The 14,724-nt window shown below is 37.2% G+C and overlaps 1 protein-coding gene across 1 annotated transcript in view; it reads right to left on the bottom strand.

Moving 5' to 3' along the window:
• LOC140171743 (pituitary homeobox 3-like) overlaps window positions 1–3,859 on the bottom strand; it is a 79,252-nt gene extending 75,393 nt beyond the window's left edge. Inside the window, exon 1 of the mRNA XM_072195061.1 lies at window positions 3,430–3,859. Coding sequence (XP_072051162.1) covers window positions 3,430–3,805 — 376 coding nt within the window. The 5' untranslated portion in view covers window positions 3,806–3,859. The remainder of the gene's footprint in view (window positions 1–3,429) is intronic.
• Between the last annotated feature and the right edge of the window lie 10,865 nt (window positions 3,860–14,724).

Raw genomic sequence — 14,724 nt, 5'->3', positions numbered from 1 at the left:
AAACATTCACGGAACATGCTTTAAAAGCAGTTTACCTTTTAAAGTATGCAGAAAATATTATAAACATGAGAGTTGAAAGCCAGACAAACATTGCAAATAAAAAGGAATTCGGCCAAAACATTCGCAAAAACTTTAAGTGTTGTAAAACCAAAAGCTTTTATCGCAATCATGGTATATGGTAGTCCTAATAGGCCTACTAATGGCAATGTAGTTAAAATGGGTTATGAAAAAAGCACGAATTTGCGTTTTCGATTATATTTCTCGTTTGAAATTATTATTTAGCATTAAAACATTCATGAAAATGATTTCATAAACGCGTGCTCGCTATGCCGATTTCAAATATCGACATTTTTAACATCGTAGAGTTGTAGGCCTATGCCTAGATGGTCGATATGATGTATTGAAATGTCAACGTTTTTGACATTGCGTTAATGGTCAATCAGGAGTAGAGAACGTACGAATCTTAAATCCGTGTTTTATTAACACTTTGAAACATTATTCAGGGCCTTAGGTATCTAATATAGGCCTACCGGTAGTAACTGCTTGCCTATTTTTTATGGTCTTTAAAATTAAGACGAGACTGAACGACCGCAGAGGCTCCCGAACCAAGCTAATATAATAGGCCTATATTCTTGTCCAACTACACCAACTTGGTAAATCAAATATTAACAATGAAATGAATGAATGAATGAATGAATGAATGAAATAAAACAAATTTTTAAACATAAAATAATAAGCCTAATGATGCACTATGCGGGCTAAGTCTAGCCTACTAGCAAAATATTTAGGGCCTACGTTTTCTATCGTATCTACCAGATTGCGTCATCATTACAGGGCTTCTTACGGCTAACTACTTCTTACAGATAAATTTCATCTTTTCAAGTTCAGAATGAAACTTGAAAAACAAAACAAAACAAACAAAAATTCACTATTATGTTCATATAAAAAAAAACCTATAATTTATACCACTATATCAGAACTTTTTTGGCGAAATTTATCGAGTAGGCCTACTGATTCTGGGACGGGGACGGTGGTGGTCTGTCGACCCGCAGTTTCGCAATGCAATGGTGCAAGCTTTACCTACCTTGGAAGAGATCAATACGATAAAATACGGTAGTGATCGCGATTGGCGACTCCAGCGCCTCAATCAGTAATCACCTTGCCCATCCAGTTTACCATGTGTGCGTGTCTTTGCTAGCTGTACGCCGCAGTACGCGTTACCAGAACGCGATCTATTGCGGGAAAACAATGATTTATTTGCTTTTGCATTTTGGCGAATTTTTAATGAAAAAGGGTCTTTAAAATAGCTTTTCTTGTGGTTCAAATTTTAAGATTTCTTTAAAATCTATTAATGACAAGGTAAAATACGGTTTGAAGATGACATTAGTGATGAAAACTCAATTTTGGCCATGTAACACTTCAGTGATCCTGTGTGCATCCTTAAAGTTTTGAAAAATGTCAGAATTGCACATTTTCATGGCCATATTTTGAATCAGCATGAAAAATGCATTACAATGAATACAAACAAGTTTAGTGGTTCTTGAGATAGCTCTTGATATTTTGAGAAAATATGTCAAAACTTTGACTTTTTATGTTGAAGCATATAGCTAGCATGCAAATCAATAATAATATCCAATGATAATGATGCTCACTTGTCGCGGTGCTGATAAACCAAATCTATTATAATAAGCTTACTTTACAAATTTTCTTCCTTTTATGGACACAAAACAACTAGTCAACTGTAATCAAAGTACATGTGTTATTGCTTGTGGGTAAGCCTGTGTGCCTATTCATACGAAAAGCATATGTCTTAATCCAGATTTTCTAGTCTTAAAAATAAATAAGATTTGGGTGAGGTATAAAAGAATATTGGCTTTCCGTGGATTAATATAATACAAGAAAGTATTAAAAAGTGCATTTACTAAATTCCAGTACCTTCCCAGCAGTTTTGTCATGGAGGTAATTTTATCATGGATGATTTGATTTTCTTGCTGTTTTTGGTGACGTACCAACAACACCAACAACAACGAAATGTCAATTAATGTGTATACGTATATAAATGCAATTGAAGAACCAATGAATAAGTATAAACAGACAAGTTACAAAATTACTGGCATATCCTGACTCTAAACCCAATGAGAACTACCTGCCGATTGGCCAAAATGAATATTGTGTCCAATTTTGAACCAATCAAGGAGGGTATTGATAAGATCACCTGCAAATGCAAGTTTGACCATTAAAGCTTAGTCATAATTGGCAATTGAAACGAGCATTTCAAGTTATCAACCAATCAGAAATGCTGTTAGATGACCAGTAGTGTCCAAGGGGTTAAAGAAAACAATAAAAAAGGGCATTTCGCATTTATGTTCCTTTTGGAAACCAACGTTGATTTTTGTTTCTGTTCGTCAATCTACAAATGTATGGGAATGTCTCAAAAAAATGTTTCAACATGTACGAAACACTCTTGGAAAAGGGTTCCAAAATTGTTCTTCTGGGAAAATCCTCACACATGAACCCTCAAAATGCTTCCTGAAAATCACGAACCCTATTAGACATGTTGTAAGTTCTGCAGTCTCTTTAAATTAGATAGAGAACAAAAAAGTTCGGCAGACTTAGAGTACACAATGCTTACTTAGGAGAAGAGTGAAGGAATATAAATTCATATTAACAAAGATATATAAAATATCTAGCATAGCCCCAACATTTTGAACATAATGTAGCCTGCTGCTCTCATTACATCATAATATTTAACAAATGCCTATGTAAGCCTACCACGGATGATAATGTCTTAGGCCATATAAAACTCGGACAGACCAGATTTTATCATTTTTATGATAGCATTATAATCATAATAGTTTATTCATGAAATATTGGGAAAAGTTTGGAGAAACTTGATATCCATGAAGCTTCTTCTTAAATACAACGATATTGCTAAAAATATTGAAATAAAACGTTTAAATACTAGTACGGGTACTCCAGTGGCCTAGCGACCGGGGGCAAGGGGGGAACCGGGGCACGTGCCCTGGACGCCACCTTATGGGGCGGTACCGAATTGGCCAATTCAGCATCGATTCTCCCCCTCCCCCCTTCTAAGCGATGAAACTTGAAAGTCACAATTTTCTCGCTTTAGTATATACAAAGTCATTTGAAAGATCAATTTAAGACCAATATTCAACTTTGTTATAACCAAAATTAATGTGGTAGGCCCTGCTTGTGCAAAATGTTCGCTCGCTCCGCGCGCAATTGTTTCAAGAATGGGGTGGGCGCCATTATGCACCCTTAGCCCTGGGCGCCACATCCCCCTAGCTACGCCACTATACTCTTTCTTCAAAGGTCGGAAGCGTTAACCCTGATTTTGGGTCAGAATATTATGATTTCCACATGATTATAGGCTAAAACTAAGACTTTATATTTCACCTAGTGTCTTACCTGTTTCACGCTGACGATCACCCTCTGGCTCGGACTCCTCCTGCTTCCTGTCTTGATTTGTATCCTCCTCCTTTATCCATCTACCAGTACAGATGTTGTCCTCTTCATCTCCGCCATCCTTTATCCATCTACTAGTGCTGATGTTGTCCTCATCTCCGACACTCTCCATCTTTACGACCTTTGTCTTCGGGACATTCAGAACCACAACTTGTTGATGTGAAGCTTTTGTGTAATGCCTGCTGGCTTCCTCCTCAGCAGCAAGGTCTGATGATGATGGTGATGAGATCCTCACGTAGGGTTTAGTGTCCTCTCCATTGGTACTTAATGTTGCGCCTTTGCTAATTGCGTCCACATCAGATATTGCACAATCAGACATCTTACTGTCAGCTAAAGTTTCGTTTCTTGAAGGAGAATTTCTTGGCAATAAGGACGATGATGTCGATGTAAAAGCTGGTATTGATACAATTGGCTTAGTGTTGAAACTTAGCGCTAGCGGAAGTGAAGATGGATTTGCCGATAAGCATGATGGGTATCTTGCCATTATTAGTCCAAATGGTTGATGGTAGGCGGTACTTGGTGGGAAATCACTCAGTTGATACATTGTTATTATAATATGATAATCTGGGATTGGTTTCTGAAATGAGATTATTATTACAGTGTGATTAACTATTATTGGAATGTCTTTTTGGATATTTAAGCCTAAACTTTATTTAATCATATTCTTAAAATATTAAAGCCATTCAGACGGACATGAAACTTCAATGCTTTGAACCTCCAAAGCCATGATCACACACGGCCTCTATGTTAGTGTAACACGGGGTAGAGCAAGGTCAGGGTTTGGAACTCCGAAGCCATGCTCACACGGGCGCTTCCCTCTTTGTTAGTGTAAAATGGAGGTAGAGCAATGTCAGGGTTTGGAACTCCGAAGCCATGCTCACACAGGCGCTTCCCTCTATGTTAACCTAGAGCAAGGTCAGGGTTTGAACCTCCGAAGCCATGCTCAGAAGGATACTTCCTTCTATGTTAGTGTAACACGGAGGTAGAGCAAGGTCAGGGTTTGAAACTCCGAAGCCATGCTCACAAGGTGCTTCCCTCTATGTTAGTGTAACACGGAGGTAGAGCAAGTGTAACACACATATTTATGGCTTTCACTTCATTGGTATAGTTGAGTTGTGTGTTGTATGGTCTAGTGGTTACGTTAGGATCCGGCGCTCTCACCGCCGTGGCCCGGGTTCGATTCCCGGTGTGGGAACCATTGTAACACACATATTTACGGCTTCACTTCATTGGTATAGTTGAGTTTTGTGTTAACTTGAAGACCTCGGACCAGACGAATAAAAGACATAGACAAAGTTCTGCTAGTACTATACGGTAATGTAGTGACGGCCACTCTGGCTCCAACAATTTATTAGCACAGCATATATGATCATGTGTCATAATACTGGTGTACCCGAAAGGGTGGTTTTGTTACATTTTGATGTGCAGCTTGGATTTCAAAACACTGTCACTTGAGTATTCCTTCACTTAGAAGATTCAATTAGGTCTTAAATTGAGGCTAATTTATTCTATGTTACTCATGTTTTTATCCTGTTTTAAAATAATTTTTAATTATTTTCTTATGACGTGACGTTTGGCATGAAATGTGCCAAGGGTGGTTGCGGATTAGGAGGAGGAGGATTAGGAGGAGGGATTCGTACTGTAAATTTGATCTAAAACCCCCATTAAAAATTTGAATCTAGTAAAAAAAATGTCTACATGAACTCCCAGACATCTAAACCAAGTAAATAAATACAGACGGTCATTTAAAACACTAATACTTGCTCAGAATGATTGTAAATGTGGAAAAAGAGGTGGGGTTAAATCCCACCTACTTTGTGATTGTTTTTGCCCGCACTCTCTCATTTTTAAACCGATTTCCATAAAAATAAAAAAAAGGTGTCAAAATGCTCAGGAGGATAAACCACTTTAAATGAGATGTGTAGGTAAAATGTTTGAAACATTTCATTTTTTTACTATGTAACACAAAGGTACCCCAGGTTGTGACACAGGACCATATATAACAAGATGTGAAATATGATGAAACTAGAATGAAGAATGATTCTGGTTTGTCTTTCGCCTCTATATATACCGAGGTTTCCCTTATTGATCTAATATTGGTTGGTACATCTTACAAAAGGGATAACAATAGTTGAACTACTAGTACTAGGGGATTAACAAACTACAAATGTTACTTGACACTTTACCATCAATTCTGGGTCGAAGGGAAAGACATTACTTGAATGGCCTTTGGTGGTCTAATGGATGTAGTATTGTTATTTGTGTTAATACTAATTACTGAAAGTTGTGCATTGACTTTTGACCTAAAAGGGGGCATCTAGGTATAATGAATAGGGAGGTGGAATGTGACAAAATCAAAGTTGTGGTTTTGGATTTGTTTGGGAAATATTGCTTAGTTTATAAGGCTTCCTAGGGGAGATAAATTCTTAGGTTGTTTGTTATTATGTTCAATAGTAATAGGCGTTAAATATCATTATTATCATTCTTATTGTTACTGTGTGTATTTTCCCTGGTTTCCCACGACTTAGTTTTGCTATAGTGATGTCTTAATTTTGCTGTATCATTTATTTATCTAATTTACATGATTTGGTCCCCCTTACACAACGTCAGGGTTTGAACTTCCAAAGCCATGCTCACACGGACGATTCACTCTATGTTAGTATAAAAGGAGGTAGAGCAAGGCCAGGGTTTGAAACTCCGAAGCCATGGTCGCAAGGGTACTTCCCTCTATGTTAGTGTAACACGGAGGTAGAACAAGGTCAGGGTTTGAAACTCCGAAGCCATGCTCACACGGACGCTTCCCTCAATGTTAGTGTAAAATGGAGGTAGTGCAAGGTTTGAACCTCCGAAGCCATGCTCACAATGGTGCTTTCCACTATGTTAGTGCAACACGGAGGTAGAGCAAGGTCAGGGTTTGAACCTCCAAAGCCATGTTCACACGGACGCTTCCCTCTGTAAAATGGAGGTAGTGGAACCTCCGAAGCCATGATCACAATGGTGCTTCCCTCTATGTTTGTGTAACACGGAGGTAGAGCAAGGTCAGGGTTTGAAACTCCGAAGCCATGCTAACAAGGGTGATTCTCTCTATGCATGGAGGTACTACCTTCGTGCTCTATGTTAGTGTAACACAGAGGTAGAGCAAGGTCAGGGTTTCTTATAAGTTTATTGTAAGGCCGGTTGGAGGTTCAAATCCCCTAAGTATAGGCCTACTGAGGGGTTGAAGTGGGCAAACCCAGGGGTCAAACCTCACGAGCGAAACATCTGACGTAACCTTCAAGGGTTCTGATCCTTTGAGTGTTTGCCGCCCTTGTGACACATCTAAAAGTTTAACACCTCCGACAAGACTCTTGTCAACATGGTCAATCGGAATTGAATAAAAATCCCCTTTAAAAGGGTGTGCCGGCAAAGGATGAATTAAAAAGAGAAACATTGGTTCATCCCTTTTCTTTCCCAAATTTCAAGCCGGCGCTATAGCATGCTATTCGTAAACTTGCTCTTTAGATTGGCTTTCAACTATTTACGTGTATCTGGCTGAGAGATCATTTCAACCAATTGAATGGAATTGGTTGAAAAGCAAGAGATTGAAAGAATCGTTGTTTAAAATTGTTTTAATTATTTTTTTAAATTTAACAAAATAAAATCGCATACTTCTAATCAGTTACAAACACAGTCATGGACTAATTACATTAACGATTTCTTTATTTATAAAGTATATTTTGAAATAACAAAATCGTTTAATATTTAACCGACGGTCTATAGCCTATACTTAGATTCTTAATCTATACTAATATAATTGATAAAACTTGAATAAAATCTTACTCACCTTTCTGTAAAAGCTGTTGTTTTTCTTGTATACATAATTTCACCGTGCTGCATTGTCCATGCCGTATCCACGAAGGCTTGTATCGTCCTCGATGGCAACAGATATCAACAGAGCTTTACGATAATTATAACAGTTTACAAAACGCACTTCTGCATGGATAAAAACCAGTACCAGCAAAATTCACGCCATAAAATAAAATGAAGCCTGTGCGCTCACAAATAGCCCGTTTTTTAAATACTAGTGATTAAGAGTATTTCACAGAGATGACAAAAATAGTATATGACTTCGTCCCTAGCCCATACAGCAACCAAATGAACATCAATTGCTTTCTATTCCATGATGCTATTAAATTCTAATAAGCTCCTACTTTTTGGGTGCTTCTTTTGTCTCTACATCGCCACAGTCATTTCGCATCTTTATCCAGACTTAAATTCTATTTTAGTTTGTATAATACACTAGGATCCACAACATGCTCATCTATCAGGGGCACAGTTCTTAAACCCCAATACATTTGTACATTCATTGAATGACCTTTGAAAATTTGGGTACAAAAACTCATACTCTGCAACTTGAGGTCAAATTTTGCACTATGATTATGTAATTGAGGTTATTGGACTATGCCATTGGGATGAGGCTATTGTGATCCATAGTGATACATCTTGCTTTGTTTTAAGTTCAATCACACGGAATCTTTTCATATTACTAAGGACTTTATTTTGGAGACTGCGTCGGATATCCCCTAATACCGCAATTCGATGTGTACCGTCCATTTTATTATTTATTCACGAATATACACATTTATGTGCAATTATACCTTACTTGGTAAGCTTACGAGTGTTTATGAGGTAGCTAACTACAGATCGACTGCTCAGCGCAATAGCTGCCATGTGTAGTTGCCATGTAGATGAGTACAATATACTGTGTGTAAATAGCCAAACGTTCACAGGGCAGCTAACTACAGATGTAAATTGAGGATTCGGTTCTCATTTTTACGTTGAAGGTTTCTTAATTTCGAAGATTTAATTTGATCAACCGTTTAAATCTTCCAAATGCTCAATTTACTAGTTACTTTACTAAGCAGTTGTTTCTTGTAGTTACGGTATGCGATATGCTCTGCGTGCTTACAAATTTACGATAGGCTTCAACATAAAAGTCCAAGTTTTGAGATATTTTCTTAAATATCAAGAAGTATCTTAAGAACCAGTGAACAGGGGTAGCGCTAGAACTAAATACTCCAGTGTCCTCAGGGACCCCCGAACTTGCAGAAAATTAAAAAGTAGGGGGTCCGGAGTAGAGTTTGGCGAGTCCGAGTTACACAAATGCAGCATAAATAGTATGTCTGCAATAGCGCTAGATTGAAAAACTGGGGGTCTGCAGGGACCCCTGAACTTGCAGAAAATTTAAAAACAGGGGGTCCGAACTCTATTTTGGTGGGTCCGGGACCCCAAAAAGCGACCTAGCGCTACCCCTGCCAGTGAACCAATACTAGGCTTGTTTGTACTCATCTTAATGCATTTGTCATGCTGATTCCAAATATGGTCATGCAAATCTACAATAATGAAATTTTTGAATAAAAAAAAAAATTTGGAACTTGTCTGTCGGCATTCATGTGGAGAGGGATAAGACTATTTTGTTTGTGGTTTTATTTTAATTTTTAATTTTACCGTGGTGTATCAAAATGATTGGTACCCAATCAATTTTCATTGGTAATGGATCAGTCTGACGCATCAAATTCAACATACATAAGATAAATACATGTAACTTGTAAAACAAGTCATAAACTATGCTTACTGAATTATGATCAACAGGATCCAATGTTCCATTTTGGAAGTGACAGGCTTTTTAATAAATGTCAAATTTGATGGGTACCAATCATTTTGATACACCCTGTACGTTAGGCAGTTAATTGCACCATTAGACTGGGGGCCGGCTGGAAGTTGGGGTCAGGCATTTTTTCGCAAATTTTGATGTATTATTGTATTCACTGTTATAGGGCCAAGGTGGTTTTTAAGTGATAGTGGGCATTGTTTAGTGATTGATTTTTTTTTCAAAAAAACTTCCAGCCCCCCTAGAAATCTAATGATGTGTCCCTTTGTGCAGCCCCTTATTTAAGGGTTGTTATCGTTTCTTTCGTTTTCTGTTTTCTGCTTTATTAGGCCTATATGTGTTTTTTTGTTTTGTTTGTTTGTTTTGTTGTTGTTTTTGTTTGTTTGTTTTTTAAGGTTCGGTCAAGGTTTCAGTCAACTTTGTTGTCATGGTGGTTGTTTTTCTGTCTTTGTTTCGTTTTGGTTTATTTTTGGTGGTTTTTTTTGTACCGGGGCCAGCAAAGCTGGCCGCGGTACTTATTAGTTGGATATAAAAAATTGCTGTTTCTAGGCTATGTATGAAACAGAAATTCATAAAGAAAGCACGTACCTGAATCAAGTTGTTTTGATGATGATTTATGCTTGTAATGTGTCAACATATAACTTGTGGTTGAACGGATATCAGAAATATTGTGTTGATTTTGCATGGTAAGGTAAAATAGGTATATGTTTTAGGAAAATAATTTTTCTGAATCTAGACTAGGAAGTTTTGCTGGTTCTCTTCACTAGAACACTTATCTTGGCAGGCTATGGGATCATGTGGGCAGACACACCGGGTACCATACATGCTTTGTGTGTGTTCAGTATCTCAGTGTGTTGTATGGTATGTGATCCAATATCTCTGGTGAGAGCTACCTGCTGAGTTCTGATGACATATTTAATTTACACATCTTACTCTATTCATGTTCCTAGTGCTCTGTCTGTGGTGGTCTGTTATCTTAATATGTGTTGGATAATTTTCAACTACATGTAACATGTTTGACCATGCAACATGCAGTAAACATGGTAAAAGATGAATCCCTCACATCGAAGACCTGTAGGCCTATTAATAAATAAGCAAGATCACTGAATATTGGAAATATGTACATTTCCTGGTAACACGATGATGACCAAAAGCTATTGATGCACATATCACCTTCAAATATTTGGGTCTATTTTTATGATGACAAATATGTCACAACTAGAATGAAGCTTTAGGGCATAGGTCCTAAGTAATGATTGAATTTTGTTACTAAGAATATTATCAGTAAACATTCGATTCTTGGCTTTAAAGGTGCTATTTTTGGGTTCAGTTTTCGAAAAATAATATTTCTCGAAATTTTGCTTGTTACTTTGTATGCTTTAAAAATTCTCAAAAAAACAAAAAGAGCTATGAATGAATTAATCTATACTATAAGGTGCGAACGTCAGTTGTTTTTTAGGCCACAAGACCATTTAGCAATCCATGTATGTGGGGTATTATGTGTAGGGTGTTTGTATCCTAACAGTGTCTGCTTCCTACTCATGCCATCCAAACCTGGTGATAATAATATTTGAGTAGGAGGACATGTGAATTAGCGTCAACTAGGAATAATCCTTTTCACCATGATTACCACCAATCAATCAGTACTTCCCACCATCCAAAATCTCCCTATTTTGCCAGCCAACAATATCACATAATTATCAGAGATTACCCCATATGTTTAATTGCAAGCATCCAACCAAGGCCAATCAATTAGATGTACATCCTTGAATCACAATTGTCATTTTAAAACCATGTCTCGCCTGTCAAATATTACACATTACAAGCATCTTTTTATTTAATCTTCACATGAAATCATTCCTGTCCCGGTACATCCCTTTTTAAAGGGTTTTTTATTAGGGAAACCCAAGACAAACTGAATTAAATGGGATATGCTAAAAGCTATACACCTGTAGATACGGCGTAGAGGTCAATTAGAATCTTCTACTTAAAATAGCCCTAATCCTGAACGGTCGAAATCATCTTTGCTATGGAAAACCACATTTTTATTCTGTGTGGAAAACGAAGAACTCAAGTTAAATTATGGTCAAGAAAATGGGGAAATTGCTGGTGTTGAAGGATGCAAAGAAACTTGAATGAAATGATGATGAAAAAAGAGATAATATCAGACTTACAAGAATAACATAAATGAATACTATGATTCACCGTGGATTTGTCTCCTAGTTCATCTAATCCTTTTGCTCATCACTATACGTATTAGACGTGTCTTCTGATCACTTGAAATCTTACTTAATCTCCTAATCCCAAGACAGCTCAGGTCATCCGTTGGATTAATCTTTGACAAGTGAAGTCTTTGTGTTTGAAGACACGCGGGATCCTTAAGGAAGCAAGAGGTTGTCTATTTCTTGTGTGCTGGAATTAGGAAGCGTAAACACAATACTAGACTTGCATATCGTATTTTGTTGATTTAAGGGGCAGACGGGATCAAGATCACTTTTAACCCTGATTACGTGATTGAGGCTGGGACGTCTTGAAGGAGTTGAAGACAGTGGTGTATGGTGGGTTTTTTACATGACCGCGATTTATATAGAGATATATGGCTATGGCTACAAACAGTGGCGTAGCGTGAGTCATCGGGGGGAGGGGGCACCGACCAACCATGATTGAGGGGGGGCTGATGGGTGGCTGATGGGGGGGGCACAAGCCATTTTTCGGCTATTTTCATTTGGGATTTTGATCTACAAAGGTCAGGTGATGTGGGTTTCTTAGATTCTGATTGAGTTTTAATGCTGGTATATATTAATAGTAGGGACGTGTGAGGGGTTGTGCTTTAATTATGGCGGGGCTGCTAAATATCCCTTGTCCCCTTCGGAGCAACAAATTACTCATGACGATGCGTGAGATTTTACTCATTTTCCAGCTTTTTACGTGAGATTTACTATACCTAGGCGTGAGATTATACTACCTTGGCGTGAGACCGCACCTTTGTTTCCAATGGACATTTTATTGTGAAATGTCATTGTACAAGGAATACATAAAAAAAAAAATCCACATAGCCCCCGAATGAAAAGTATTTAATTATCTTTGTAATCACTCAAAAAGCATTTGGTGTGAATTTTACATCCGAACTGGAGGCTATTAATTTTTTACGAGCCTTTTTATTTTACATGTAAAGCCTATGGGGGTGACGATTAGAAATGGACGGCAATATTGAAAAACCCTCATTTTGGGCCATTTTAGACACTAAAATGCCCATAAAAAGAATAGCCTCTAGTTCGGATGTAAAATTCACACACAATGCTACCTGAGTGAGTACAAACATAATTAAATACATTTCATTCGGGGCTATATCAAAACAAAAAATGTCCTATACCCTAATGGTTATGGAACAAAGGTGACCGTGAGAAAGTGACCAAATGCGTGAGACTCACGGCCAATGCGTGAGACAGCCCTGATGCTGGTCTGTTTGAAAAGAAACAGAATTGACATAGGAGTAACAATTATAGAAATATTGTAACAATTCTTATGATTTCTTAATTTTTTGAAAATTCTTAATTTTTTTCCATCATTCCATGTATGAATTGATTTGCCTTCGGGGAAGGTGCTAGGGTTTCCAAAGTTTATGGAGTGGTTAGGGAACAAACCAAAAGTTCGATGACGCCCTATATACCGAAAGTCCTTTCGTGGGAGGGGGTTAAAAATTCGATTATGTCGGTAAAACTATAAGTTAAAATATCGATCCAAGTAGATCTTTCGAGTAAGAATATTTAACATTTCACACTTAGGCCTACATTTCTTGGAGGGAGTGATGGAGGGAGGGAGGAAACGAATGCACTTTCGTTTACGTAGTCGAACTTTTCAGTTTGTTCCCATAATAAGTTTTTTACATCTAAATTTTCTCGCCAAATTTGTGAGATAAATTGTTTACTTTTTGAGAAAAAGTGTGATTTTTATCAATTTTTTAATTCGAGGTTAGAAACACTTAATAGAAACACTTTATTTTCAAAATAGAAATGCTTTAGCAGAATAACAGAGAACTAGAATACAGATTCCAAGACCAAAGAATGCTAAACAGGCTAATGGTCCTGGTTTTTATAGAATGGCCCATAATATATTATATTATTTTAGTATTATATCATATTATATTATATTATATTATATTATATTATATTATATTATATTATATTATATTATATTATATTATATTAATATTATATTATATTTATGTTTATATTTATATTTATATTTATATTTATATTTATATTTATATTTATATTTATATTACATTAGAATTATATAGAAAATAAATCTAATCCGGAATCTTAAACGTCAACCAGGATAATCACGTACAACTGAAATCAACGTGCGTGTCAGTTTTTCTCCGAATTAATCAAAATAATGTCGTTTAGACAATGCTCGCGCATGAATGCTACCAGCTGACGCATAGGCTAGGCCCCTACATACCGTACTATTTAGACCATTTTACTTTTATCACACGTGCTCCCTATATGATTCTTGTTCGCCTTTTTAGTTATAATTTAGCCCTAGACCTATCCTAAAACGAATGTTATCATTTTATGGTTCTTCTCCTTCCTTAAGCGCGCTTCAGACTCCGTATAGACCTTTTTCCCTCTTTCCCATCATGCACTATTCCAGGGGGGTATGAGTGTCGCAAAATACATCATCTCCCGGGGAGTACAGAGTTATGTTCATCACATTCTGGAATACGGACATTTCGACTGGTGCCTTCATCAAAAAAAAGGAATCCCCGATAATGATGATAATGGCGCCACCGTCACTAATACCTTTCGGGGCAAAAACAACATTTCTATGCCTTATGGACATGGTGTATTCACCCAAAAAGTTTCCTGTTATTGAAACCTAACTTTGCATACATTTTATAGACCTAATGGTGAAAAACTGATGACGGGACACGCAGTGATATTTTACCGGCATCCGTTTCACTTTTTTTCGGAGTTGAAAATAAAACGAACACAAAATCTCTTACACAGATGTTCTGCATCGCTCCGTAACTGCATCACTCGTGTATTCAATTATTGCATAATTAGTAACATCGATGGCCTTTACGATAATCCGCATATATGGAATCAGTATGCCCATATTAAGACAAAATAATTGCAAAGGCCTGGCAAAGACCATCGGATGCACACGATCTATGAGGTTGATGAACTACGTCATACCCCCCTGGAATAGTGCATTGTGGGATAGAGGGAAAAAGGTCTATTGTACGTACAATATTGTATGTACAATACTTTTCGTGACGTCAAAAAGTATTACACGTGCAATAAATAGTATGTACCGGGAAAATATATATTTTGCTACAATCAGTGCACACCGTCGACGTCCTATACGATAAATATAAATTTAATACTCCGTTGGTGAGCGACGGGCGAGTGGTAGTGAGCGACAGGCGAGTGGTATTTCACTGAACGCAAGAAAAGGAGTTCTATCTGATTGGCTAGCAATCGATCGCTTAGGTCGCTCAGTAGTCAACTACAAACTCATGCATTCAATTCGATTGAAATCGATTATTCTATTATTGACGAAGATAAAGAGCGTGATAGTGT

This window comes from Amphiura filiformis, chromosome 15 (genome assembly GCF_039555335.1).
Source record: "Amphiura filiformis chromosome 15, Afil_fr2py, whole genome shotgun sequence".
NCBI lineage: Eukaryota > Metazoa > Echinodermata > Ophiuroidea > Amphilepidida > Amphiuridae > Amphiura > Amphiura filiformis.
This window is presented reverse-complemented; position numbering and strand designations above follow the sequence as displayed.